The 27,214-nt window shown below is 43.0% G+C and overlaps 1 protein-coding gene across 1 annotated transcript in view; it reads right to left on the bottom strand.

Moving 5' to 3' along the window:
- Positions 1-568: 568 nt before the first annotated feature.
- Positions 569-27,214, bottom strand: part of CCDC146 (coiled-coil domain containing 146) — a 67,056-nt gene continuing 40,410 nt past the window's right edge. Inside the window, exons 5-20 of the mRNA XM_083399514.1 lie at positions 26,619-26,828; positions 25,693-25,750; positions 23,569-23,745; positions 23,356-23,429; positions 22,192-22,419; positions 20,808-20,994; positions 15,220-15,315; positions 12,517-12,687; positions 11,955-12,043; positions 11,684-11,848; positions 10,731-10,955; positions 9,291-9,519; positions 5,389-5,517; positions 4,631-4,768; positions 3,002-3,250; positions 569-1,277 (exon numbers count right to left, since the gene is read on the bottom strand). Of these exons, the coding sequence (XP_083255640.1) occupies positions 1,074-1,277; positions 3,002-3,250; positions 4,631-4,768; positions 5,389-5,517; positions 9,291-9,519; positions 10,731-10,955; positions 11,684-11,848; positions 11,955-12,043; positions 12,517-12,687; positions 15,220-15,315; positions 20,808-20,994; positions 22,192-22,419; positions 23,356-23,429; positions 23,569-23,745; positions 25,693-25,750; positions 26,619-26,828 (2,629 nt within the window). The 3' untranslated portion in view covers positions 569-1,073. The remainder of the gene's footprint in view (positions 1,278-3,001; positions 3,251-4,630; positions 4,769-5,388; positions 5,518-9,290; positions 9,520-10,730; positions 10,956-11,683; positions 11,849-11,954; positions 12,044-12,516; positions 12,688-15,219; positions 15,316-20,807; positions 20,995-22,191; positions 22,420-23,355; positions 23,430-23,568; positions 23,746-25,692; positions 25,751-26,618; positions 26,829-27,214) is intronic.

Here is a 27,214-nt window from a genome sequence, read left to right on the forward strand (position 1 = left end):
GGCAGGATGCAGGTTTTCAAGAGCAATAGCTTGTCTCTTCCAAGCTTGAAGATAATGCCAGGATGGGGAGAGGGAAGAAGGAGCAATGCATTGTGACTTGACAGGTCAAGCTTTTAAGTGCCCAGCACAGAAGTGTCTCATCTTAACTTGTTTACACAAATCAGCAGCTTTGTTACTCAGGCAGGGACACCTCTGTCATGTCTGCAATCTTCAAAACATGTGTGCTGGCAAAACATTTGGGGTGGGGGTTAAGTGAAATCTTTTTAAAACCACCCCCAAAATAGTGAATGGGGGAAGGTAAATGAAGTAGACTTGGGTGGACCAATTAAATCAGCAACCAATAAATCGCTTTACAAAGTGCCAAACAGATTACTGTGGTTGGTGCACACCCTCACTAGAAAATATACTGGTTTTTGTGTATCTAAGTGCAAGAATTTACTCCTTTCCTATTTTTGTGGTAGTGCTTCCTTGCTACTATAATGCAGATATCTAAAGTTACCAAACCATCTTCTTTGCCTTTTAAGAGGAAGGAATGTAATCACAAATTTAAATAAGCACAAACACCTCATTTTATTTCACAGTTACTTTTATTTGTGCATTGAAAGTGTACTTCATACATCTGCAGAAAACAAGAAGGCACAGATAGTAAATGTTAATAACTGATTGTATAAAGTATGAGAGATAAAGCTACCAAACTACTTGACAGCCTCCAAACATTTCAAAATACTGCCTTAAATGTTTGGATACTAACTGCATAAAGGTAATAGGATTGTACTGATGATTTATGTCTAATTTACTACTTGTGATTATTTAAAATATAGATTTTTTTTTGCAACACAAATATATGGGGAAATCTGCTTTATAGTTTTTAAATAAAAAATACTTAAGGGGGTACAATTTGCCAACCCTTACTGTACAACACCATTCATTTCATTAAGTGTTGTGTGACACTAGGGAATGTTTGTCAACAACACTGTGTGGTCTGTTATGCCCTAGTAATACCATTGTAGGGAGTTCTGACTCTGTACATAAGAGTAGGCCCTGAATTATAATTTCTGCAAGGTTCCGTCTCTTTAGACTTCAATTGGCTTCACAATCGGCTTCCTTATATGCCTCATATTTGCACTAGGCTCGCCTGGTTTGAAAGGAGCCAGTGCGCCATAGGGCCGTGGCAGAGGGAGAACATTTTCATCATCTGGGATGTAGGCATTGGGACGTTGCTCGGCTGTGGTGAATACAGAAGTTGGTAAGGAATATTGTTCCTCTTCTGTAGCACGCTGTAAAAACAGAATTTTTAACTGGTTAAATGCAGGCTATTAATTAAAACAGCTGTTATGAGTGCTATATGTTTCAAAAGAACCAGGACATTAGTGTGCACCAGGGACAAGCATAGAATCACAGAATCATAGAGTTGGAAGAGACCACAAGGGCCATCGAGTCCAACCCCCTGCCAAGCAGGAAACACCATCAGAGCACTCCTGACATATGGTTGTCAAGCCTCTGCTTAAAGCAAACCTGTCATTTTTCGGTTTCTCATTTTTCCCATCTGAAGTTCAGTTCTCCACAATTCCACATCATTCTTTGTTGTTTCTTAATCAAGGTCCTTATGAAAATTAATCAGCATTTAAATGCAAATCCCCCCCAATACACACATTTTACCAAGCTATTTCCCCTAATGTATTTTCATACACATTACATTTTGCTGAATTGCAAAATTTGGAGAAGTGTTAATTTCGGGAGGATTTCTGTGTTTTGGTTCACACGGAATAAAATTTTGCACTTTAGTGTGCTTCAATAGTAGAATTATTGTACACAAGAGCACAGATAGGTAAGATATCAAGGATATCAAGCACGTTGTACTATTGTGCATTTTTTCATTGTTTTGGCCATTCTTTTTTTTGGCTGCTGAATTGAATGGGGAGGGGAAAACTTAGCCCTTTCCCACTGCATTGTTTTCTCCAACCTAATTTGTCACCTTCCTCTAAGCTACTGTTAGTACTGCAGAGGAAAAAGATTGTCAATATAGTACCTGTCCTTATCACAAATCTTCTACATTATATCTAGCTTGGCCCCAAGCTGCAGTAAAGGAGCCTGTCTAGTACCACGACTGATATCTGGGTTCAGCAATGATAATAATATGAATATCAAGGCTGATAAGTTAAGTTCCACAGATGCCTTCCATGGCTGTCCTAGCAGAGACTGATGGGAGTAGAAATTCTAAAATCTAGATGCCACCAGATTGCAAGAGCCTGTTCTTCTGAGAGAATATATCTGGCTGTAGTCTCACTCCACAAGTTATACATTGAGTTGCCAGCTTCAACAGCACTTGGGCTCTCTCCTCGCTGTTCTCTTATTACTGAGATGCAATAACCGGAGCATTTTTTCAGCCTGAACTTAGTTCTGGCATCTCTCCAGAGCGTTCTGGCAGACCCTATCTGTGTCCATCATCATCCTGGTGTTGCGGGCAGAAAGCACATTTTCTGGGTGGAGGAACTGGGATGGATTGGGAGTTGGCGTGTTGCGCGTTTTCGGCGCTTTGCTTCTCTTCCGAAAGAAGCTCGTTAAGGGAGGCAACGTGCCACGTGTTTTTGGAAGCTCCCTAGAAAAAGTTCAACAACTTTTGTGTCCTCCTGAAAGAAGCTCAACAACTTAAGCTTGTCAGTCAAAAAAAGTTGGGAGTTCCTGCACCTCCTGCACTGTCTATAACAATTACTTTAAATGATAAACGTGAGCTGTAGCAACATCAAACAAACTCTTAGGTACCTTGCCTAAAGTGGGATACCCTTGGGCATACCCGCTCTGAAGAGCTGCTTAAGGATCTGAAGGGCTACAAGATGCAGCCAAGTAGAGATTCTGTCAGAATGGTGCTACCAATGCAACATAGGCCTTTGACTACCACCTAGAAGTCCATGTCAAAAAGTTACCGGAACCTCTTCTTAAATCCACATTGGAGAAAACACAAAATGAGCTTGCAAAGAGCAGTATCCCGGCAGAAACTCACTTTTGCTTTGGCTTCCATTGCTGCTTTGTACACTTCTTCATCGCGCAACACCTTTAACCACTCAGTCTCTACATCCTTAGGAAGTGGGAGACCTTTTTCCAACCTGGAGGTGATGGTCATTAAAAACTGTTCTTTGTCTCTCATTTCTTGCTGCAGCTTAATGGCATGCGCTTGTTTCATAGACAGCTCTGCAATAAGAGCCATCATTTTTTGGGTTGTACTTTTTATTTTCTCTTGTAGTCCATTCATCTGAAATGAGCAGCAAAAGCACAATGATATACCCAGTTCCCCAAAGCAGCCAGGAAGCTCTGCTGCTGTCTCATCTGAAGCGCCTGAAAATGACCCATCTTGAGAGCATGTCAGACAGCTGCAAAGGTCCCCAGCTACTCTGACATGTCCCCAAGAAGGCCAACAAGCTGTGTCAGCCCTCGAGTCGCATACTTTATTTCCCCTCCTATAAAAACATTAAAAACAACAATGGCTGACCAGGGGAGGGGCCCGGAAAGTCTGTCACTCCAACTTTCTGCCCTGGCCAAAAAAAGAGAGAAAAAGCCACTCCATGTTTTCCCCATCTGTGTACATTAAGATGGCTTTGCTAACCCTTCTGTGTGCTTAGGCACAATCTGGTAAAAAATAATATGGAGCCACACTTTTCTCTAGAGAAATAATTTTATACTAGGACTCCTTTACAACTGAAGGTACCGTATTTTTCACCCCATAGGACGCACCGCCCCATAGGATGCACCTAGTTTTTTTGGGGGGAAATAAAGGGAAAAAAATTTATTTCCCCCCCAGGCGCGGGGGCTGGCGCGGGGGAAGCCTGAGCTTCCCACGACCCCAGCCCCCAGAACAGGCTGCCGCCCCGAGCCTTGCGCGCCTGCGGGACCTCCTGCAGGGACGCACAGCCGGGCGTGCGAGGCTTAAGGACATCTGCCCGAAGCAGGGGGCGGGCTCCGCAGCTCACCCCCTGCTTCAGGCTGCAGGCTGCCGCCCCAAGCCTTGCGCGCCCAGCGGGACGCACCGCCGGGCGCGCGAGGCTTGCGGACATCGGCCCGAAGCAGGGGGCGGGCTCCGCAGCTCACCCCCTGCTTCGGGCTGCAGGCTGCCGCCCCAAGCCTCGCGCGCCTGGCGGGACCTCCCGCCGGGCATGCGAGGCTTGCGGATGTCTTCCTGAAGCCTGGAGAACGAGAGGGGTCGGTGCGCACCGACGCCTCTCGCTCTCCAGGCTTCAGCGAAAGCCTGCATTCGCCCCATAGGACGCACACACATTTCCCCTTCATTTTTGGAGGGGAAAAAGTGCGTCCTATAGGGCGAAAAATACGGTATTTACGCAAATCTAGCTGCATCAGAATGTGGACAATGATGTGGATTTGAATTCTGTTCATATTACAACTGGATGCGAGTTAATGTTGTAATTTCAATCTCAATCTATTGAAATCAATATATGCAGCTCACAATTCTGTGTTCATAGAATTTCTTAGGAATAAGATAGAAGTCATTGGAGGTTAAATCACCTGGATTTTGGAATAAGAAAATGTAACCACTCCCATTTAAGCAACCAACAGACATGTTGAAGGCTGTTGAAATGTGTGGATATCAGTATCTGAACTGGATAGTGGATGACTTTACCTTTTTTGCCAATATTAATGTGTCCTCCTTGCCGTTTTCAGCCTTGGCATGTATTTTGTCCGTCAGCCGGGCAACTTGCTCAAAGATAAAGTCCTTCTCAAGCAATTTCTCTTCTTTTTGTGTCAACTTTATTTCTAACTATGGTTCAAACAGATTCATTAATGTATACAATTAATCATCAGGGACGAAGTCTACAAAAATCCATTTTATAAAGTTGATTATGCATTATATATTCTAAAATAAAAGAGTGTTTCAGGGTTGGTTGGCAGTGGTTCAGGAGAATTTCATGGGTTTCAATTACCTGAATTAAAAATTAAATTTGCTCTTCTGACTGTAAACTCCCTGCGATACTTGGATGAAGGGTGGTATATAAATTTAATAAAATTAATCAAACAATAACCAGTTATTGTGAAGGGCATCCCATTGAAACAACATCCTCGAGTGAGTTCTTGCCTCTACCCTCCACAATATGTCACTTGGCATAAGTGATGCTGAACATTTCTCCATTGGTGTTCAACATCACTGGGTGGTAGGGTGGAGTAAAGGACTTGTGACAATTTCAGGACATAGAATAAAGTGTTTTTACATAGAGCACACTGGGGAGATGGCAACATTAGGATGCTGTTTTTAGCAGAAACCTGTTTTTCACATTGTCTGGTTCTGCTCAAAGATGTCCCTTCTCAATCAACTTCAAGTTAACAATGAAACATGGTCACTTGTCCGCAATAGTCTCATGGACATACAAATGATATGATTACCTCATCTATTTTTTGGTACAACTCTTCTAGAGTGAGGTCCTTCCCTGGTAGTGCTCTTGTTCTGTTTTGTCCACTGGGGTCTATAAACAGTTTTTCCAGGCTTTTAATCTTGTCCTTGCATTGTGAAAACTGAGAGAGAAAGAAGCGAAGAGTGACAAATAGGTTTGGTAACTCTCCCATAATTGTTATCTATCTATCTATCTATCTATCTATCTATCTATCTATCTATCTATCATCTCTATTCCAGGGAACCCAAACTCAGCACTGTTACACTTCCATTTCCACACACACACAAAAGCCCCTATTCTGCGGAACAGAAACATCTGCTGATCTGAAATGGACAATCAGCAGGTGATTCACTCTGTGGAGTTTTTTTTTCCCCCTCTTACAAAGCTGAACCATCCGGTCCTTCCTGTTCTCAGAAGTCAGGTTGCATCACAGGAAAAAGGAAGGTTTTGGTTTCTTTAATACACTAAAAGAACTTTTAAAAGGGGTGGGGGCGCTTTGATGCACAAAAACAAGGTAAAACTGCCCCACCCAATTACACATTCTCCGACACATTAAAACTTGGGTTAGATTGTGAAATGTCTGGAAACTGAGAAATGCTTGTTAATCAACATCAGAACATCAGCGTGTGTGCTCTGAAATGATTTTTTTTTTTTAAAAAAAAACCACCACCATACCTCATAAATAACAGGATGCGGGGAGTGTGCCCTTGAGCAGTCATGTAGGCAGCTCAGCACTATACAAAATGTACCCCTTTCTTTATACGATCTGCCATGAGCCATTGCTGTACAAGTAGGGATGTAAAGGTAAAGGTAAAGGTACCCCTGCCCGTACGGGCCAGTCTTGACAGACTCTAGGGTTGTGCGCCCATCTCACTCAAAGAGGCCAGGGGCCAGCGCTGTCCGGAGACACTTCCGGGTCACGTGGCCAGCGTGACATCGCTGCTCTGGCGAGCCAGAGTCACACACGGAAACGCCGTTTACCTTCCCGCTAGTAAGCGGTCCCTATTTATCTACTTGCACCCGAGAGTGCTTTCGAACTGCTAGGTTGGCAGGCGCTGGGACCGAACAACGGGAGCGCACCCCGCCACGGGGATTCGAACCGCCGACCTTTCGATCGGCAAGCCCTAGGCGCTGAGGCTTTAACCCACAGCGCCACCCGCGTCCCTACAAGTAGGGATGAGGGATGGACAAATCCCACCATTTTGGTTTCTCTCGGTTTCTAGTTTTTCCACTCTTAAATTCAGTTCTCCACATTCCCACATCAGTTAGCAATTTATTTTTTTAAAGCCCAGCATTTTAATGCAAATTTATCTTAAAAGGCACATTTTTGCAAAGCAATTTCCCCTGATATAATGCATTTTTGTAGGTTACTTTCACTACTGTATAGCGTTTTATGCACCATTACTTTGCATTGCAAACTTCAGAGAAATGTGAATTTCAAATGATGGCTGTGATTTGGTTTGTGTATTCTTTTGGAAAGTGTGAATTTAGGTACGTTTGCCTTTAAATGTGAACTCAATTGAATTTCTCCCATCCTCCTATGTAGTGCCATTCAAATGAATGGAAGACACCAGCCATAGAGATACTCGCCCTAATCTAAGTCAGCAGCAGCAGAATGCTCCCCCTTCTGGTGGTTCCTTGCTGGAGTGCTGGCTAATTTTACACTAGCCTTGGTCTATGTGTGGACAAGCTGTTGAGTGTATATTCATGACAGCACCACTTTGAGGATGTAGGGCAGGACTCTGCAGAGCCCACAACACCCCTTGGCATGACACTTATACAGGCCTCCTGCCATTTTGTAATGGGAGAGCTTTCCGTGATAGTCTTCAGCAAGTCTTCTCCGAATGATTTATGTTGGTCACTTGTTTACTCTCTTAAATGTCCAGAGAAGTAGCATGAAATGTGCTAGTTGCTTGTTTTGTCACTTTGGCTATTATTAAATGCTAGTCGCAAGCCTGGGCTTGGTTGTGGTGCTGTATATGAAGCAATCATCTTTATACTAAGGACACAAAAAGACTCTCTCCTCCCTACTGTGGTTGATGAGAGCGGAAACTCACCAGTTCCACAACAAGTTATAGCACAGTACAGGAAAACCACAATGCATTGTGCAAAGGCTTTATCAAAATGCCATCTAACCCTGAAGATGTTTTTCACTATCCGTAGCGACCATATTGTTGTACTGACTTTGTAAACACATACTGTGTATCTTTCAGCAGGAAGTCTCACTGTGTTCAGTGTGACTGACCTAAGTTGTGTTTAAAGTTATGGCCTTGCTCTGTAACCATACTTACAAATGTAGCTAGAAACTGCAACCAAATACTTAGCTTTTGAATCAACATATGAATTTCAGCCATTCACCCCTCTTGCCAACAACACAGCCTCTCCTGACCCTGAGGCATGTGAGATGTTTGTCTCCAGTCTACCCTGCCTTCTCAGCTGTCCTGCTGATTTGCTTATCAAATTTCTAGCCCACCTTTTCTCCTAAAAGAAACAATGCAAACAATGGACGAGCCAAATAATAAGACAAATTTGGTCCTTTAGCCACCTGCCTCCCAGAGCTTCCTGAAATATGCAGCTGGTCCCGATCCTGCTAGTTCTGCTGCCCTCGCGGAAGCTGCCTTGATTCCATGACAGGAATGAACGTCCCCAACAGAGCAACTATCCTGCCATTTACCCTACCCAGCTCATGCAAATCTGTTCATCTGGGTATCCAAATTGTTGAGTGCGATTCTTCCCCCTCCAACCAGCCTAATTTTTTCAGTCATTTTTCTGGCTGTCCAAATTGTTTATGCATTCCTCGGGGGATGTGGAGAAACTAATTTCTCAAAATGAGTGGAGCCCAGAGCTGTAACTCAGTGTTATTCTACTGTGAACATAATAGCAGCCACATGTCAAAAGTTAAAATGTCCAAATAAGAATGAACAGAAACAGTTATTGGGGGGGGGGGATGCTGTTTGCTCTTAAAATCAGAAGTTAAGTTATCTCAGGAAGACAGGACATAATACCCCTAAGAGTAAAGGAACCTCCCTCATATTATCTCCTGTCACTTTATGACAACTGTGCATCCCCACTTAATATCTGAGGATTATAACCACAGGTGAGTGTCTTTGGATAGTAGCTGTTAGCACCTGCTCAGCACATAGCAGGGGCTTCCATAGTCATCTCAAAATACTGCATATTGCTATTTCCAGCACTAAAATTAATAAGCCTAGACACGAAGGGAAGGATGTTCCGGTTCTTACAATGAAGGGGCGGCTAACAGTTTACCCATCAACCTGCTTCTTAAAGCAAGGGATGGGAAAGGGTGGTCTGGTGGTGGAGGGAGATCTCAACAAGTCCTTCCTTGCTATGGCACCACCAAAGCCCCATGAGGTCCTTCACCCACTCCTATTTGTCTTGGTCTCTTCCTTTTCAGGGACACTGCATATGCCCATGAGTCCATAGGGGTAGCCATTTTATCCCCCGGAATAAATGGAAGCAGCCACACATCATCATGGAACATCTTTTCCCCGCCGTAGCAGACTTGGGGCTTTAATTTGTATAACAGCAGCAGGCCAGCAGTGCAGCAGGTGGTCCATTGCTAGATAACCCCATTCTACACACTGGCATAGCTGTCATCATGCGCCATCGCTTCCAGGTGTGCTTGCCAGCTGCCTGGTCCTGTCTCCCAGCTTACCGCTCGAGCATCCTAAGACCTTATTTTGTAGGCCCAGGAGCCTCCTGCACCAGGTCTAATGCCATTTAGGAGTATTGTGAAATGGAAAGTTCTCTACTACATGCCAACTACAGTTGCCTGCAGTGACCTCACATGTCCATAGTCCTGGCTTTCTTTCCTCTCTCTCCTTAAAATAAGAAATCCGGTTATGGAAGGGTAATATTTCTTATCGCACCTACCTGAATCTGCAGGACGACCAGATCTGCATCCAGACCTCTTTTCAGAGGCAGCGTTCTCAGGGACAACTCAATCTGCCTCTTTTTCTCGGTGAGCTTCAGCTTTAGAAAGCGGATCTTCTCATCCATCACATTAATCTCCGTATCACCATTTCGACTCATCATTTCCTGAATATTTATTTTTTCGTAAAAAATGCACACTTCTTCTTCACGCTCTATGAGCAGAACTCCACTACGAGGAACCCAAAGTGAAGACTTAATAGGCCGGTTGTAAAGAACATCATTTATTCACCTGGTCCATCCAGGAAGCATGGCGCTTGTTACAGATTAGGGGGGACCTCTAAACCCTAGAAGTTAATAAATGATAGGATTTTGATTATTTGGAGTATTGAAGAGAAGATTGCAGGCCAGGGGGGAAATACAGGCTAAGCTTCCTCTCCAAGCCTGGGATAGAGGCATTAACATGACAAAAGGGGTTGATGGCCCATCTAAGAGGAATCTTGGGCCTGGGCAGACAGAAGGTTGCCAGGGTAACTGGGTGTGAGGTGATAGGAAAAAAGTGTCTTGAGCAAGGTGTGCTGGGAAGAAGATGGGAGAGAGAAAAGGACTGAGGCCTAAACTAGGTTGGTGATAAGAAGGAAGAGGAAGGAGGATACTAATTTCAGCTTATTATTTTTGAGTATCTGTCTTGGTTTGGAGCTCCATAATGACTGCCTCAGTGGTTTTAGCAATATAGTCAAAGGACAATTCAAAATTTTAGTCTTACAAGCAAAATAAGAAGGCCAACTAATTAGGAACAGAGGACTGAGAAATGAACAAATTACACTTCCAGCAACCTGCAAGTTGTTAAGTATAACTGTTTAATTGTATATTGAAATGGAAAATAACCCTGTATGTGTATTGCTCAAGGTTTAACATTGGAAAATTCCACTGAAGCCAAGTAAGCTCTCTGAGTGCCTAACAAGTTAATTATTAGCTGTTGATGTATCTGCAGCTCTGTCATGTTTTTAACTTAGATCACATGAGAAGGGTATTCAGTTGCAAATCTCTATTTTGTTGAAAGAAAATGTGTGCTAATTATGCTCTTTCTAAGATAATACAGCCTCGGGCTGGAATGCAGGCTGTGGGAGAGACAGAGCTGCTTTCAGCTCTACTTTAGCGTAGTTATATATTTCTAAGATGCTGTACCTGTGCTTGGACAATCACATGATATTATGCAACTATTTGGATGTAGTATAATTGTTTTGAGTATCTGTTTTAGAACAAGTTCTGTTAGTAAAGCTTTTGAACCATATTTTTGGAGTGGACAATTTTTATTTCAAGTCAGTTTTTAATTATCTGTTTGCTTCCATATGCACAATATGAATAACCACAAAAGAAGTTATCTTTCAAATGAAATACTAGCAAACCTACAAAGTGTTTGACGTTTGCTGTGCTCCCTACCTCTCATTTCGAAGCTGGACGGCCTTTTCATATTTCTTTCGCAACTGAACCATTTCATCCTCGATACGGGTGAGTAAGTTGGTGAGTCTTTCAACGTCCATCAGCTGCTGCTCTCGTTTTTCTTTCATCTCCACGAGCGTTTGGTGAACTTTGCAAACATCACACTGGATGCTGTCTTTGACTGAAATGTTACTTGCATGTTTCATTTGGTATTTTTGCAATTTTCTGAATGGAAGGGAAATAAATGAAGATAAAATGGAGAATGAAACAGAGTTACATTTTTTGATGACCTTAGATTGCACAATCAGTCCTGATTTCTTGAGGATTAGTTATGTAGCATATGTGAAAGACTAAAGAACATTAATATTAAGCATTATTATTATTTTTAGTAGTATTTCTCTGAAATTTCTACAAACTCATCTTCCCTACCAGTAGACGACTGGGAAATGAAATAAAATATGTAGAAACAAAATAAATATGTATAATGAATAATAGTCAGCTAATCTTCTGAGAGAAGATGAATTGCATTTATTATGTTTATTTATGGATTTTACATCAGAGGCCTACACGCAGCATAAAAAACATGAGGTTGAATCCAGACTTAGGCAACTCCCAGACTGGCTGCTTAGGCAGGAAGGCACAAAGCTCTCACACACAATGCCAGGGCATCACAACACTTCGCAATGACCTTCGCAAGCTGGCGCCTCTGGCCCTAATTGTTTCCTACGAAAAATTCACCACACGTCATTTGAATGCGTATGGTTTGTGCCTACAGCACTTAATCCTGCAATTGACACATGCACATAACTTTGTTTCTGTATGACATCAAGAATGAAATAAGGTAACAAATATAAAAATAGAATTTTTTTGCCAGATAGTGAGAAATAAAAGCCGGTTCTAGAGCACAACAAGGATGATTGTCCTTCAAATAAATTATTAAGTTGGGTGCTCACCTCTCTTTAATTACAGCATTGGTCCTTAAGATTTCCTTTTCATTATCTAGCATTTTGACTCTCTCTTTAATTTCATTTGTTTTTTGGCGAGCACAATGCAAAAGGTTGACCAGTTTGTTTCTCTCATGTCGCACAATGTCATACATTTTAGCAAATTCTTTCATTCTACAAACCAAAAATATTACAGGCGAAAATGTTACTTGTTTTAATGCATTAACTATCTCCTGCTATAGAAGGCGCTTCATCAAATCCTTTGCCAAAATTTCCTTACTGTCTCTGAATTGCTGTTTGCTTTTTCATATGTTCCCTTACTTCAAAGTCTTTTGTTTTTATATCTGCTTTAACATTATGCAGCCGTACCTGCAACAGAAATAGTAGTGAACGGACTGGTAATTGGAAGCGTTGCAAAGGCATTTCTGAAAAAAACACTTAGACAAAGACTACTCATAAGCATGCCATTTCTTCAAAATGGTATTTCCAACCCACAAAGTGCAAACCCCACTTATAAATAACACCCATTCAAACCAGCAACATCTTGGTAGGAGCAGGCACTGGGAGAAAAATAAACTTACCCAGCTTCACAACGCAGTCGTAATTCTTGTGGCTTCCCATGGGATGTGGGTGCAGAAGGGGAAGAAGAATAATTGTATCACAGGTAAATATCGCCTTGCCAGTGGTTTGGATTTGAAAGTGTGTTTTGTGCCATTTTCTAATTCTTAAAGTATTGATGCTAGAAGCGGCAAATAAAAGCTGACGACGACAGGCCTCTAGCAATTCCAGGCAAGTACTAATATTGGATGTATCAAACTAGTCATCTGTTGGATTCCTCTTACCTGGGCTTTTAAAAAATCCTTTGATTTTTGCTCCCTCTCATCAGCCTTGATCTGAGTCAAACGTATCAAGTTGTCTACTTCCTCTCGGTAGTGTTCCTGGGCCTTAAATAGGTGGTCTTCTTCAGCTATACACTGCTCAAACATTCGTACTTCGGCATCTGTGGATGTTTTCTAGATTGAAAACACCAAAGGCCATTTTAATGTTATGGGGGATGGGGACATTGGGTGTGGGGCAGGTCTAGGAGCCAACTCCTAGGGCCGGGGTCCTTTGGGCCCCCCAATAAAATATTTAAAGGGGCTGCCTCCCCCCCAGTTAATGGGCATTGCCACTGAAGTGGTGTGCATGTGCCGTTTTGTGATCAATTATGTGGGACGGCGCTTAATTGGGCCCCCAGATATTTTATTCAAGTTGGCACCCCTGGGGTAAGGTAAGCACTTGAATGGAATTGGCTGAGCTAGTGCCATGGCGCTGTCGGGCAAGGAATGGCCAGAGTGAGGAATTGAGTCTTTATTGTCAAAAGTACACTTAAGGTAAAGGTAAAGGTACCCTGCCCGTACGGGCCAGTCTTGACAGACTCTAGGGTTGTGCGCCCATCTCACTCAAGAGGCCGGGGGCCAGCGCTGTCCGGAGACACTTCCGGGTCACGTGGCCAGCGTGACATCGCTGCTCTGGCGAGCCAGAGCTGCACACGGAAACGCTGTTTGCCTTCCCGCTAGTAAGCGGTCCCTATTTATCTACTTGCACTTAAGGGTGCTTTCGAACTGCTAGGTTGGCAGGCGCTGGGACCGAACAGCGGGAGCGCACCCCGCCACGGGGATTCGAACCGCCGACCTTACGATCGGCAAGCCCTAGGCGCTGAGGCTTTAACCCACAGCGCCACCCGTGTCCCTACCAAAAGTACACTTACAGGTTAGGAAAAGGCAACCCTCGACCAGCCTGACCTCTCTCTCACTCCTCCTACACTGATCCCTTATTACAAGCCCGCCTCCAACCCTACCCCCTTCTCCTAGTGCCCATGCCTCAGGATCCAGCCACAACTCCGCAGTGTCCAGCCAGTTCCAACAGCTGGTGCAGCTGACGGGCACTGAGAGGAAGCACCTTTGAAGTCCAATGCATGCTTTCATCACAAACTGGAAAATAGTAAAACAGGTCTCTATCTAGACAGTTGGCACCACTTGAGCAATTCATATTGGAAGGATCAGACTCCGTAAATGAGCCTCCCTGATCTGAAATTCTATCCAATACAGTGGATGCTCAGGTTGCGAATGTGATCCGTGTGGGATGCACGTTTGTAACCCACAGCATTCGCAAACTGCAGCAGTGTGTCTGCGCATGGGCGGTTGCGATTTGGCACTTCTGCACATGTGCAAAGCGTGATTTAGTGCTTCTGCGCATGCGCAACCGCCAAAACCCGGAAGTAACCTGTTCCGGTACTTCTGGGTTTCGGCGGTCCACAACCTGAAAAAACTCAACCTGAAGCGTCTGTAACCTGAGGTATGACTGTACACCACACTGAATCTTACCTTTGCAACTAGTACAACATTTAACCTAATAACCAGTAAACAAACTTTTTTTTACAAAGAAATGCCGCACGGAGAGAGGTTTTCAAATCTAGGACTCAACACCAAAAAGCAACAGCTACATCTGCCCTATTTGCTATTGTAAGCAGCTATGCCAATTGTAACTCCTAAACAGCAATCCTGCCAGTTCTGATAAACTTCGTTTTACTCCTATACCCACTCTGGCTAGCATCCTCCTCTAAAGGGTGTAAGGAAACCCTGGCAGTCTGTGTTCTCTTCAAATCTCCTTAGAGAGGGTAAAGAAATTGCACCAGTCATAGATGTCAATGGAGAAAGCAGCCACTATTCCACCAGCTCAGTGGGGAGATGTTTGGAAATAACATAAGCATAAAATTTACAAACTCCATGTTTATTAATGGTGCAATGCTCCTGTTACTCTATATTTCAAAGTCCCCCCCCCCCAGCATTGCATTGTAAAGCATTGTGCACTTGAAGGCAAAATGAACTGGATAAAAACTCATCCAAACTCAGGAATACACAAATTTAAACTACAACACTCCACAGGCTGGAAGCAGAGTGGGTGAATGGCTAAAACTGTAGAATTGTTGAAGGTTGCTTGACGAGATTCCTTATGCATGTATGAATATTTAACTGAATAAAAGGGTCCCCCCCCCTTCATTTCAATAGTTTTCCTCTATATCTCATTTATCACAAAGATGCCAAAAAGAGATCACTGGAGTCTGATACAATGCCTGTTTGTAACGGCATGGCACACACAATGACTACACATACAACATTCTTTTGATGATCACACATTTGGTGCAATGTGACCTCAGCAATCTGTGTACTAAAACATTTTTACCCATTTCATGGCTATTTATGGCAGTATTAGAGCTTTTAAACCAGGGGTAGTCAACCTTTTTATACCTGCCACCCACTAATGCATCTTTCTTGATGGTAAAATTTCCTTACCACCCACCAGTGCTCGATGGAAGGAGGATTCAGCTTGTGCCGTAGAACCTCCTACCGCCCACCTAGAATCCTGAAATCCTGGGCGGTTGGGACCAGGTGGACAACCCCTGTTTTAAATGGACACAGAGTTTTGCAGGACTTGTATCTTAAATCTTGTAGAATGGAAAAGAACTAGAAAAACATAAAATATGGGTCATGGTAATAACATACCTCCTGGGCCAGATTTCTCTTAATCATTTCAACTTCCCGCTGGAGCTCCCGTCGTCTTTCTAGTAGTGTCCCGTCATCTTTTGGAACAGCATCTAGCTAAGAAAGGCAAACCTGGCACAGTTAACATATGCAAAAGAAGGAAACGGTGGTATTTTAACATGGACAGTACTTAGCATCTTCCTTAAACATTAACTGAATTGAAGATTTAGGAATGTAGGTACACACTCCAACTGCAGAACATGGTTTTTTTTTAAAGTTTGTTAAATGGCTTGCTAAAGGATGCTAGAAAAACAACCAACACAGCAGTTGATGTAGGTATTACAGCTGCAACCTGGAACCATGTAGACATGTTAAGCTCAGTGGGATTCCATATCAAGACACACAAGACAAGCGCCAACTGATCTGTAATAACCACCTGATCCATAATAATCACAGTGCTGACATATGATATATAATGATGATAAGCTGCTATTGTAAGCAAACTTAAGTCATGCAGATGTGTGTTGGCATAATTTGTACTGTGGTGGCTGAAATACCGTATTTTTTGCTCTATAAAACGCACCAGACCACAAGACGCACCTAGTTTTTGGAGGAGGAAAACAAGAAAAAAAATATTCTGAATCTCAGAAGCCAGAACAGCAAGAGGGATCGCTGCGCAGCGAAAGCAGCAATTCCTCTTGCTGTTCTGGCTTCTGGGATAGCTGTGCAGCCTGCATTCGCTCCATAAGATGCACACACATTTCCCCTTACTTTTAAGGAGGGGAAAAGTGAGTCTTATAGAGCAAAAAATACGGTACCTTTTGACGTTGGTTCTAGGTGTCCTAAACATGCCACCCCCTTTCTCTGCCTATTTCTGTATTGTGTATCAGTTTTGGATGCTGCTGCCAGACTAGCATTCTCATGTTATGGTGATGCCAACTCATCACCTTGAAACATCACGGCATCATTGTGCCCCATCACTTAAGGCACTTTTAAAAATATGATTGCCCTAATACGGATTTTTTGGAACTTGCTATCTGTGAATGCCCATCAGTTTGCATGCACAGAAATATTTACAGATGGGCAATTTTCCTAACAACTTAGAAAGACCATTAGAAAGTTAAGCAAAGCTTTCCATTATAATTTTAAAATGCCTGGCAGCTCTTGGGTTACTTTACACAACTGAGTGGAAGGCATGATAGAAGAAATGTGGAGGTCTTGTAAAAGCTACTATTTCAACACTCCTCCATTATTCCATGTCCACTGATAATGTTGCGATTGGTTCTTTTGGCTTAACTGCAGCAAGGTCATATAGCCCAAAATGTTACTGACACACACAATACACTTGTGTTGGATTGACACATTGCTGAGAAAAGGCACAACTGCACAGTAAGCAGTTTCACAAGGGAATCTGGCATGATGCTCTTGTGAAATAACTGGTTTGTAGGAAGTGCTTCTGTCACAAGCTGTTTCCTGATTCTGTGAATGCTTATTCATACAATACTTCCCACAAAATTATATGTAATTGGGTAGAACATTGCCATAGCATCAAAGGGATTGGTGTGGCGGGGTGGGGAGGGGGAGCATTTTCATATGCTTTGTTAGAGTTCCTTTAAAAAACAACAACCTAGTGACGCAGTTGTAACATTACTGTAAGAATTAATCAGCAAAGCCGTCAGTTTTGTGTAGTTTCCTATATGTTACCCTCACAATAAGGCCTGGCTCTTTCCCCTCTGCATTCTGCCCTCTTGGCTTCTCAGTCAACCTTATGCCAAGCCTCCATAAATATCTGGAGTTATCTGGTTAGACTACATAAAAAAGTTTTACATTATAACTCTATTTTTCAAGGCCTAACATACGGATTAACATTTAGAGTGTTTAATGTGCACCAGTCCTTGATAGCATGGATAATTTCCTTAGCTTGGCATCTCTAAGGTTTTCAGGTTATTGATTGGCCCATCTCACCAGCAAAGATAGTAACTCTTTTCTAAATTATGTAGGCTTTTCTAACTATTAAACAGTAGATCTCAAGTTTCCTGGGAAGTCCAGGTTCCCACCTCCCCAACATACTTATTGAGAAATCTGCTCCACTTCCCAGTGGGGAGGAGTTGCGGTGGACCGTGTGGCCACCCACTTCCCACTGGGGGCGGGGGACTTGGTCCCCCGTTGCCTGGGGGATCCCAGCCACATCAGAGCCCGGCCAGCCAATCCGCTGGCCTGGGGGGCGTGGCCGGGAACCTTTAAACCTAGGAGCGAGCCAGAGGACTTCCTCTTTGGCTCACTTCCTCAATCACCCGCCCTCCCTCCCTATTTTGCAGGTTAGGCACTGGCCTTGCTATGGACCTCGGTTGGTCGCCTTGGTTGTCCAAGGGGCTTGGTAGGAATTTTTCCACTGGCCATTTGGTTTTTGCCTACCTCATAGCAATCGTCACAACTTTGTTAGGGTTGTGGTTAGGCATTGTTTGACCTTGTGGGGGGGAGGTGTGGTCATCACCTGCCCCTCCATGCTTAAGGGTATTCCGTTAAAGGAATCCGGGGGTGTTGATCCTGCCCAAAGCCTGGTCGGGGGCTAGGGTCATGACACGACCCCGACGGGAACACCAGGGGGAGCTCGAGTTGGTACGCATCGACAGGGCTCCCCCTACCAGTGGTTTACCCTTACCGGACTTCCTGTGTAGCGGGCAGGAGTCAGATATAGTCGGGTCCAATCAATGCCTAAGCCAATATCGCTCACATTCTGTAATTCAATAAAGTTGCGGCCAAATTTGCCCAATAACATAAACCTAATATTCGTGTCTAAGGGACGCGGGTGGCGCTGTGGGCTAAAGCCTCAGCGCCTAGGGCTTGCCGATCAAAAGGTCGGCGGTTCGAATCCCCGCGGCGGGGTGTGCTCCCGCTGCTCGGTCCCAGCGCCTGCCAACCTAGCAGTTTGAAAGCACTCTTGGGTGCAAGTAGATAAATAGGGACCGCTTACTAGCGGGAAGGTAAACGGTGTTTCCGTGTGCGGCTCTGGCTCGCCAGAGCAGCGATGTCACGCTGGCCACGTGACCCGGAAGTGTCTTCGGACAGCACTGGCCCTCGGCCTCTTTGAGTGAGATGGGCGCACAACCCTAGAGTCTGTCAAGACTGGCCTGTACGGGCAGGGGTACCTTTACCTTTTTAATATCCGTGTCCTTGTGTGAGTTATTTCCCAATGAGGGGCTGGCTGCGGAGTCTTGACACGCAAGTCACAATTTGAAGTAGCAAGCAGTGTGGGGTGGGAGCGAACAGAACTTCTCTTTACGCAGCCAGGCACACAAAAGCACACTTGGGCCAGGTGCCGGGGGTGGGGGGCTCCTCTGTGTATTCTGGCTCCTCTGTGAGGGGTCTGGGGCAGACCCCTGACTGAGGACTTCATGGGTCGGGTTGACTCCCAGCGTATAAAGGGAGGCTCATGCTTCCTTCCAGTCTGGTGTGCATCAGCCTTTAGGAATTTGCACGGTTTTAGCCTCAAACTACAGTACAATCTAGGCTGGGTGGAGTGTGTGACACAGTCTGAAACTGTGAAATGCAGAACCTACAGATTTATCACGGTATGTTTTATTTCTCTCGAAAAGGAACCTATCCTTCCTCTAAATACAGCATTCAGTAACCTTCAAAGGCAAACATAGCCAGATTCTCAGTTACCCAAGTTTTAGTTTTTACTGCCATAGCTTGCTGATACAAATATTTTTGCTTTTCTGGTCTCCTGTTGCTGTTTGTTATTCTTTTGAATAGCAAGCCCTTGGTTGTTGTGGCTGCCTTCCTGCTGGAATTCCATGTCACCTGGCAAAAGCTGGATGTGTTAATGATTGTGGTATTCCAACGCTGCCACAACACTGTGCACACACAATCCTGTGTGTAGAAACATTTTCTCTTTTTTGTAATATATTTTTTTTCTATATATAGAGTTGCATTTGTGATTCAACAATTATATTCCAATTCAACAAAACTAGTGACTTTTTGCTCACCCATCACCCATGTTTATAACTCAAGTTACATACAACTGCATTTTAAGGTTCTGTCTTATCTGATTTCATCCTCTCTAACATGTTTCTTAATATATTTTGCTGTTTTCTTATACTTCAAACCCAGCTGGGATCTTCACATATGGGAAATAACTTTTTATTTAGACTAGAAATGGTTTTCAGAGCTCTTTAAAAGGTTCTAAATTTGTATCTTTTATCAGTGCTTGCAGCTGCAGTCACGTACAAATACCATTAAGGCTTTCTTTGGGATTTCACTGTCTAGTTTCCCCAGCAGGGAGGACTGTGGTATCTTGGGAAAAGTCACTTTAAATCTTTTATTAATTTCATTATTCAGTGGTGCCTCGCAAGACGAAAAGAATCCATTCCGCGAGTCTCTTCGTCTTGCGGTTTTTTTCGTCTTGCGAAGCAAGCCCATTAGCGGCTTAGCACTATTAGCGGCTTAGCGGATCAGCTGATAAGCGGCTTAGCGGATCAGCTGTTAAGCGGCTTAGCGGATCAGCTGATAAGCGGCTTAGCGGCTTGGGGAAAGGGGGGGAGGGAAAAAACCCCGCAGGAACTCGCAAGAGATTTTCGTCTTGCGAAGCAAGCCCATAGACAAATTCGTCCTGCGAAGCACCTCCAAAACGGAAAACCCTTTCGTCTAGTGGGTTTTCCGTCTTGCGAGGCATTCGTCTTGCGGGGCACCACTGTATATCATGTCCCAAAAGGCCTTTCGCCTTCCTGCAGGTTCACCATGTATGATAGAATGACCCCTAAAAAACTTTACATTTCCAACATTTGTTTAATACATTTTTGTACATTTGAGCTAGCTTCTTTGGGATTAGATCTTTACATCATTTTGTAATAGTTTTCTTTTAGGCCGTAACATGCTGTAAATTACCTTCCTGTTTTCCAAAGCTTTTCCCAGGCAGCCATATCTATATTATGTCCAACATCTTTAGCAAATCCATTATTTAAATCCCTTTTTATAGATTTTGTTTAATTGATGATATTGGAACCAGTTACCCACTAAGTTTTGTATTTTGTTGAATTTTTAAAGCTTACATTCATTATCCTGAAAGCTCAATAAATCTCTATATAAAGCACATTTGGGTTGCATATTTGTTGATTTATGTGCACAGGCCTCCATTGGTGATAACCACAAGGGAGTCTTATGTTCCAGAAGGCTTTTAGTTCTCCTTCACACCTCCATCAGACCTCTACTTATATAATGGTTAGGAAAATATTTATTTTTATTGACTTTGTCATACCGCAGATATGAATGCCACCCATATCTTCTGTCAAATTGTTCCAAGTCTAATAATCTAGTATTTCTTACTGTTATCCACTCTTTTAAGCAAGTTAAACATGCTGCTTCATGATAGAGTTTGAAATTAGGTAAGGCCAAACCTCCTCTTTCTTTAGCATCTGTTAAATTCTTAAAGTTTATTCTTGGTCTCTTTCCCTGCCAAAGAAATATAGTTATGTCTCTTTGCCAATGTTTAAAACAGGTAACCGAATTAATTACTGGCACAGTCTGAAAGAGAAAACAGCATTGTGGAAACATTTCCAAGCTAATTTTAACCAGGAAAAATATCTCTAATCAAACTTATTCATACAAACCTCTAATTGGATTCTCTCATGATACGATCTGATTTGCTCCAAGCCCTCCTGAGCTATCTTCAATTGCATCTCCATCTTTTTAAAATTCCTGAAATCTTTCTCTCTCTCTCTTTGCATCCGACTCAAAGTGTCTTGCAGTTTCTGCTTTGTCACAATACAGTTACGAGAACCCATTTCTAAGATAGCCCTACAGAAGTGTACAGAAAGGAAACAAAATGTACAAAAGAAAGGAAAAGTAAAATGGGGCAAGGAATAGGTATAAACAAAACCACTGAATTCCTATTGTTGGGCCGCAGTCAAAATATGAAACCAGCAATCACTTTCAAGGACACTGATTCAACTTTACCAGCGTTACAGCAGTTTTTTTGTTCCACAAAAGAAGCTATGTCAGTCTGTTGCAACAAAACCAAAAGCCTTATGGAGATTAATGTTTCCCAACCATGCCACGTGATCCCTTGTGATTCCGAATGAGTTTCTCAATGGGAAGATCATCCATGGCAGACAGGCTACCTGAACGGCAACTTGCCCATCAGTGCTACTTTTTCTTTGCAATGTGGTGAATTGTTGAGCATATTACCAGTTTTCCAAGAACGTTAGTTAAACACCCACAGACCTAGTCACTGCTCTATATTTACTGAGAGCTTGTGGCCTAGAAACAGTCTTGAGATCCTCTGCAACACAGAGGGAATCTATAGTAGATCTGCAATGGGAAACTGTTCCCTGAAGGTAGTAAGTTTGAAAATCACTGGGCTTGAGGTCACTTCACCAGATGCACAAAATAATTTAGAAAATTGGTAGGCTCACCTCACCGTATCTACCAGTTTGCTTGACCATATTATCAACTGACAAAGAAGCTGATCTGCTGATTTATGAGTCATTGAAGAAGAAGAGTTTGGATTTGATATCCCGCTTTATCACTACCCAAAGGAGTCTCAAAGCGGCTAACAATCTCCTTTCCCTTCCTCCCCCACAACAAACACTCTGTGAGGTGAGTGGGGCTGAGAGACTTCAGAGAAGTGTGACTAGCCCAAGGTCACCCAGCAGCTGCATGCGGAAGAGCGGAGACGCGAACCCGGTTCCCCAGATTACGAGACTACCACTCTTAACCACTACACCACATTGAGAAGTTTCTGAAGATCCACAGGGCTCCCTGTAGCTGCTTGTTACAGCAATAAGCTGGAAAAACAGCATTCGCTCCCTTTTTGTTTCCAGGCCCAATTCAAAGGTGTGGGATAAGATATTTAAAGTGATGTACAGTTTAGTACTGGGATATCTGAACAGGAGTCTTCTCCCATATACGCATCTTGGAAACAGCAACCCAGTGGAATTTAGCTAGCAAAACAGGTGGTGAAAGTCAAATTCCTCCTGTGAATGCAAAACTTACCTTTCTGCTATGGCACTTCCTTCATTCTCTTTGTTCATTTCATGCATTTTGGTAAGAGAGATAAATTCTCGCTCCTTGCTTTCCAGCAAAGCCTTTTTCCCTTCCACCTCTTTCATCACATCATCCTTTTCTTCTAGTGCCTCGTCATTTTTAGCCTCTATTTTTCTTAAGGACTCAAATATCTCTCGTGCTTCTTCCTGCATTGCCTTTCGCTTTTTCTCCGTTTCTCTGTAGACAATTGCAGGTGTTTATAACAGTAACAAAACAGGTCTCTGCTCACATCATGTCTAATGATGTTGTACTCCAGTAAAAACACAATAAAAATTAACGTAAGACTTAGACCCAAATTCCTATTCCAAAACCATGAGACCATGTTGAAGCAATTAAAGGTCCATAAGGCACTGCCTGCTTTCATGTGACGGGGGGGGGGGAGGGAGTAGTAAATATTTCAAATAAATAAACATATATAACTAACAGAGAGCTGGTCTAAATTTTCTAGTAGATCTGGTGACAGAACAGAAATGAGACTTGGGTAGATCTGTCTCTGAGAATCTAGTTCTACGAATATCCCTGTTTTTCACTGGACAGACCTGGTGTTCATCTACAGACAGACCTGGCATCCATATTGTGTATTTCCACCCTCAGCTGAAACCTTCAATGTTTTTTCTGGACCCCTTAAGCCTTTAATTAAATGCACTGCCACTACAATTAACTTAACAGCCCTGTTTAGGGAAGTTTTTTAATGACTGATGTTTTAATGTATTTTTTGTCTCCTGTTGGAAGCCGCCCAGAGTGGCTGGGGAAACCCAGCCAGATGGGCGGGGTATAAGTAATAAATTATTTTATTATTATTATTATTATTATTATTATTATTATTATTATTACTACCCCCTTCACATTCATTCACTAAAAATGAACCTACCACTGTGTAACCACAGCATCACAAACTATGATGTCATACTTGTCACACCAGCAAACAGACCAACACAAATATTTAGGATCAACGTTTAAGTGCCAGGTGACTTAAATTCAAGCAAACAGCAGCGGGCTTAGGACTGTCCACTGGGCTGCTAGCAATTTGGGCTCCTTTGGGAGGAAGGGTAGAAAGTCAATAAATATACATAATACTGGGCAAACAAAAACATTAAGGAAAGAAACCCATACTGCATTCTGCGGTTTATTTTGTCCATATCCTTTCCGAGCTGAAGAGGAATGGCTTGAAGACGGACAAGGTCATCCTAGTGATAAAAATATAAACATTAGTCTACACAGACTGAGGTTTTATGGAAAGCTACAGAACTAATATTCAAGTTTTATCAATTGGGAGCACACAGTGGTGCACAGCTACACAGACTAATGAATTGATTATTGAATTACTTTTATTTCTTCTTGCTTCCGAAATAGTTCCTCGAGTTCTTTCTGATCCTTAGTAAGGCGCTTGTGTCTTAAAGAAAGATCATCTTTCAGTGCTCTGATTTCTTGCCGCCTGTGTGTGGTTTCTTTACGAAGCTCTTCACAGCTTTCCCTCAGAGCCTTCATCCTCTTATCTGCATCCTTTAAAAAGCGGAAATTAGTCACTTCATGTTTGGAAAGTGGAATGCACGAATTAGGAAAACATTAAAACATGGTTATTCTAGAATGCATGTTAAAATAGTACCGTATTTTTTGCTCTATAAGACTCACTTTTTCCCTCCCAAAAAGTAAGGGGAAATGTGTGTGCGTCTTATGGAGTGAATGCAGGCTGCACAGCTATCCCAGAAGCCAGAACAGCAAGAGGGATTGCTGCTTTCACTGCGCAGCGATCCCTCTTGCTGTTCTGGCTTCTGGGATTCAGAATATTTTTTTTCTTGTTTTCCTCCTCCAAAAACTAGGTGAGTCTTGTGGTCTGGTGCATCTTATAGAGCGAAAAATACGGTATTTTAGGGGCATGCATGCTATTTGACCTGCAATATTACTGCCCATTTAGCTTCCCTATTACAAAATCTCTCAGTTGTATTGTAGATTTGTTTTGTGGCAGTCCCTCATTAGGGTCAGGAATAAAAAGGGAGGGGACTGCGCCTGCCTCTTTGCTCTTCTGCCTCCGTCCTGTCGGTCGTAACCCAACCCATTCAGTTCATCAGCAACCACCTTAAATTGGATGGGATTAAGAGATCTCCACCTCTGGGTTTCTAGGGATATGTTTTAGATTAGGGACAAATGGAGCAGGTCTCCTGAAGGCTAAGGCAGGAGCAAAGAAGTCAGTGACTGCTGCGACTGTTAAGTGCTACCGTGTTTTGGGGGGAAGGGGACAAAACATTTGAAATGAAACTTGTCACAAACTATAACTTTGGTGGTATTTGGCTGGATTATTTGGAAGATCATAGAACTGTTTTTGCTCTTCCTGAAGCTTAGTGTAATGGTTCTAGGGGTTGCTCGTGCGTAAGTTGCCGCTACTCCTGGCTAGGTTGCCTGGTTGAACCCTTTCTGTCTGGACAGCCTCAAGTTCCATGGCTGCCTCAGTCGCTGGCAGAATCCGTCAGTGGGCATTTCTTGAACCTCTTCCAGCATAGAAGCTGTTTGACGCCCAGTCTCCTCCTACTCTGCCTGCGCGGAAGTCTTCTGCGCAGGGAGAATGTAGGCAGCGGAGTACCCGTGCTCTCTTCGCTGGTCTCCGGCGAGGAGTCCTGGAGCCACCTCTCCGATTCCCCCATCTGCCCCCCTTCTCCACTGGTGTTACGCTGATTTCCTTCCCCAGCGGATGGGCTACCTCTCTCCCTACTGGGACCCTCTCCGCCATCCCTCTGGAGCCTTCTCTCCGCCTCCAGCTCTGATGGCAGTTCCCTGACACTTAGCTTTGTAGTTTTCTTTCACTTTCAAAACTGTTTGCCCTGCCGTACCTTGTTTTCTCACTGAAAAAGCCAAATGCAAATGAATAGAAGCAATGCAAGCTACCACAGGGCAGCTCCACATTTCTATGTTTCCCAACAATGACATACTAAGCCAAATTTTGGCTTAGTTTAGTGTGGCATGGCAGCAAAAAGGACCAGGGGATGCACAAAGTGGTATAAGCGCCTCTCCAGAAGCCAACAAGCTTGTGTGGTTTGGCTCAGGATGCCTACAACTCCCTGTAATCTGCAAAGTGCAAAGAAAGTCCGTACCCCCTGGTTTCAAACCCTGGTTAACCTTGGTACACGTCTAATGCTAAACATGGTTGAGAATTTCACATCTCGAAACAATAAGAAATATCTTATTAAGCATATCTATCAAAGCTATCCCAGACAAATATGGAAATGGAGATAGGATAAAGTGCCATATTTTACATGATGTATGAACTTAAAATACTTTTCTCCCTTAACTACTCACAAGATGGTGGCTCAAACCAATAGACTGAACAATATTTAGCCGAATTTACACAGCAAATGTTGGCGGTCATCTTTAAGGTGCCACATTATGCTTTGTTGTTTTTATCCAGCCAAATGGCACAACACTAGGCGTCACAGGTAACATGAACATCTTACTTACAGTAGCTTTTGGCATTCTTTTATACTCCCTTTCGATGAGATTCTTGTCTTCTCGTAAACTAAAGGAAAACAGCATAAAAGATCATTCAACTCATAACGTCAATAAGGTGATTTAAATATCAATTATTTGCAAGCACGTACCCTTGAAATGCTTCAATATACAGCTAAGGAAAACAAAAGGGACCAAAATGAAAGGCTAAGTATTGGTTTTGTTCAAATAATTTAATAATACTGAAGTGTCACAATTTTGGATTTACTCACTCGTAAGATTCATATCGGCAACAACTAGTTTCCAAGATTTTGTCTCTGGGATGGGGAACCCGGGCTCTTCAATCAGTTGCTAGACTCCAACGCCCATCAGATGTCTCAGGGCAAAATTATACATTGCACTTAATGCGCATGTCTCCCCCACCTCTTTAATCAGCTGCAAATGTGGGGGGCAAATGTTATTGGGACTCTGGTGCATAGGGAAGCGAGTTACATCCCTTCCGCCCAAGTCATGCTCCCACAAAAAAACCCACTTCCTTCATGGCTACAAGGCTTAGAAAATAGTTTCCAGTAGCCCCCATGCAAACATTTTCCCTAAACCTCACAGCCATGCAGGGGGTGGGTATGGAATTTATCCCAGTAACAATTGCCCTCCACACCTGTAATTAATTTAAGGAAAACATGAGACATCTCTGCATGCTACATACTAAGTGTAACATGTAGTTTAGCCCTAACTTAAGCTGATTGCGTTATCTGATGCATCCACTTTTCGTGTCCTCACCAGGCAGTTAAAGTCCAGTGGCTCCATGCAGCTCCACTCTCCCTGCCCTAGCCTACGCAAACCAAGGGTTCCCCATTCGTCAGTCAACTGGATAAGTGACAGCCATTACTCCTTGGTACATAGTTCGTAATGCAGATAGCCACTCCAATATTATCTACCTGTTCAACTTATACTGAATTTCGTACTCCCTTTCCTGAATCGCATTGTATTCATTGACATATCTCAGGTACTGCTGTCTCAGTTTGGTGACCTCTGAAGAATATCCCTCTGGAAACTGATCAGTAGTTTCTAGTATCTGCTCTTGCTGTTCTATTTCGACTGTGAAACGTTTGGCATCTTGTAGCAGCTGAATCTCTGCTTCCTGTAAGCTGAAGCAAAACAGCGATGTTGGGATAAAACACATATTTAGGAAACAAACCTTCAACTACTATAATGGAAAGTTATTGCAAATCACAAATATTATTTCATATCTTCGGAGCACCAAGTGACAAAGGCAAAGAAGTCAGATTAGATTATTGCTCTATTCATCTAAGAATGTAAGTTTTGACAGTAGGGAAAGACAACCAATAGGGAAAAAGGAGGAACAGATTTCTTATTATTTACTGGGAATCAAATGCTGAGATAAATCTTTGCTTTGTACTCTTTCTCCTGTGTACGCATTCAATAGAGTATTATTTCCATGCTTAAAATATTTAAATTTTAATGAAAGAATATCTGAAAGCTGGAAACTCTTGTCTGGCTGTCTTTTAATACC

The sequence above is a fragment of the Podarcis tiliguerta genome (genome assembly GCF_965153285.1).
Source record: "Podarcis tiliguerta genome assembly, chromosome: 10".
Taxonomy (NCBI): Eukaryota; Metazoa; Chordata; class Lepidosauria; order Squamata; family Lacertidae; genus Podarcis; species Podarcis tiliguerta.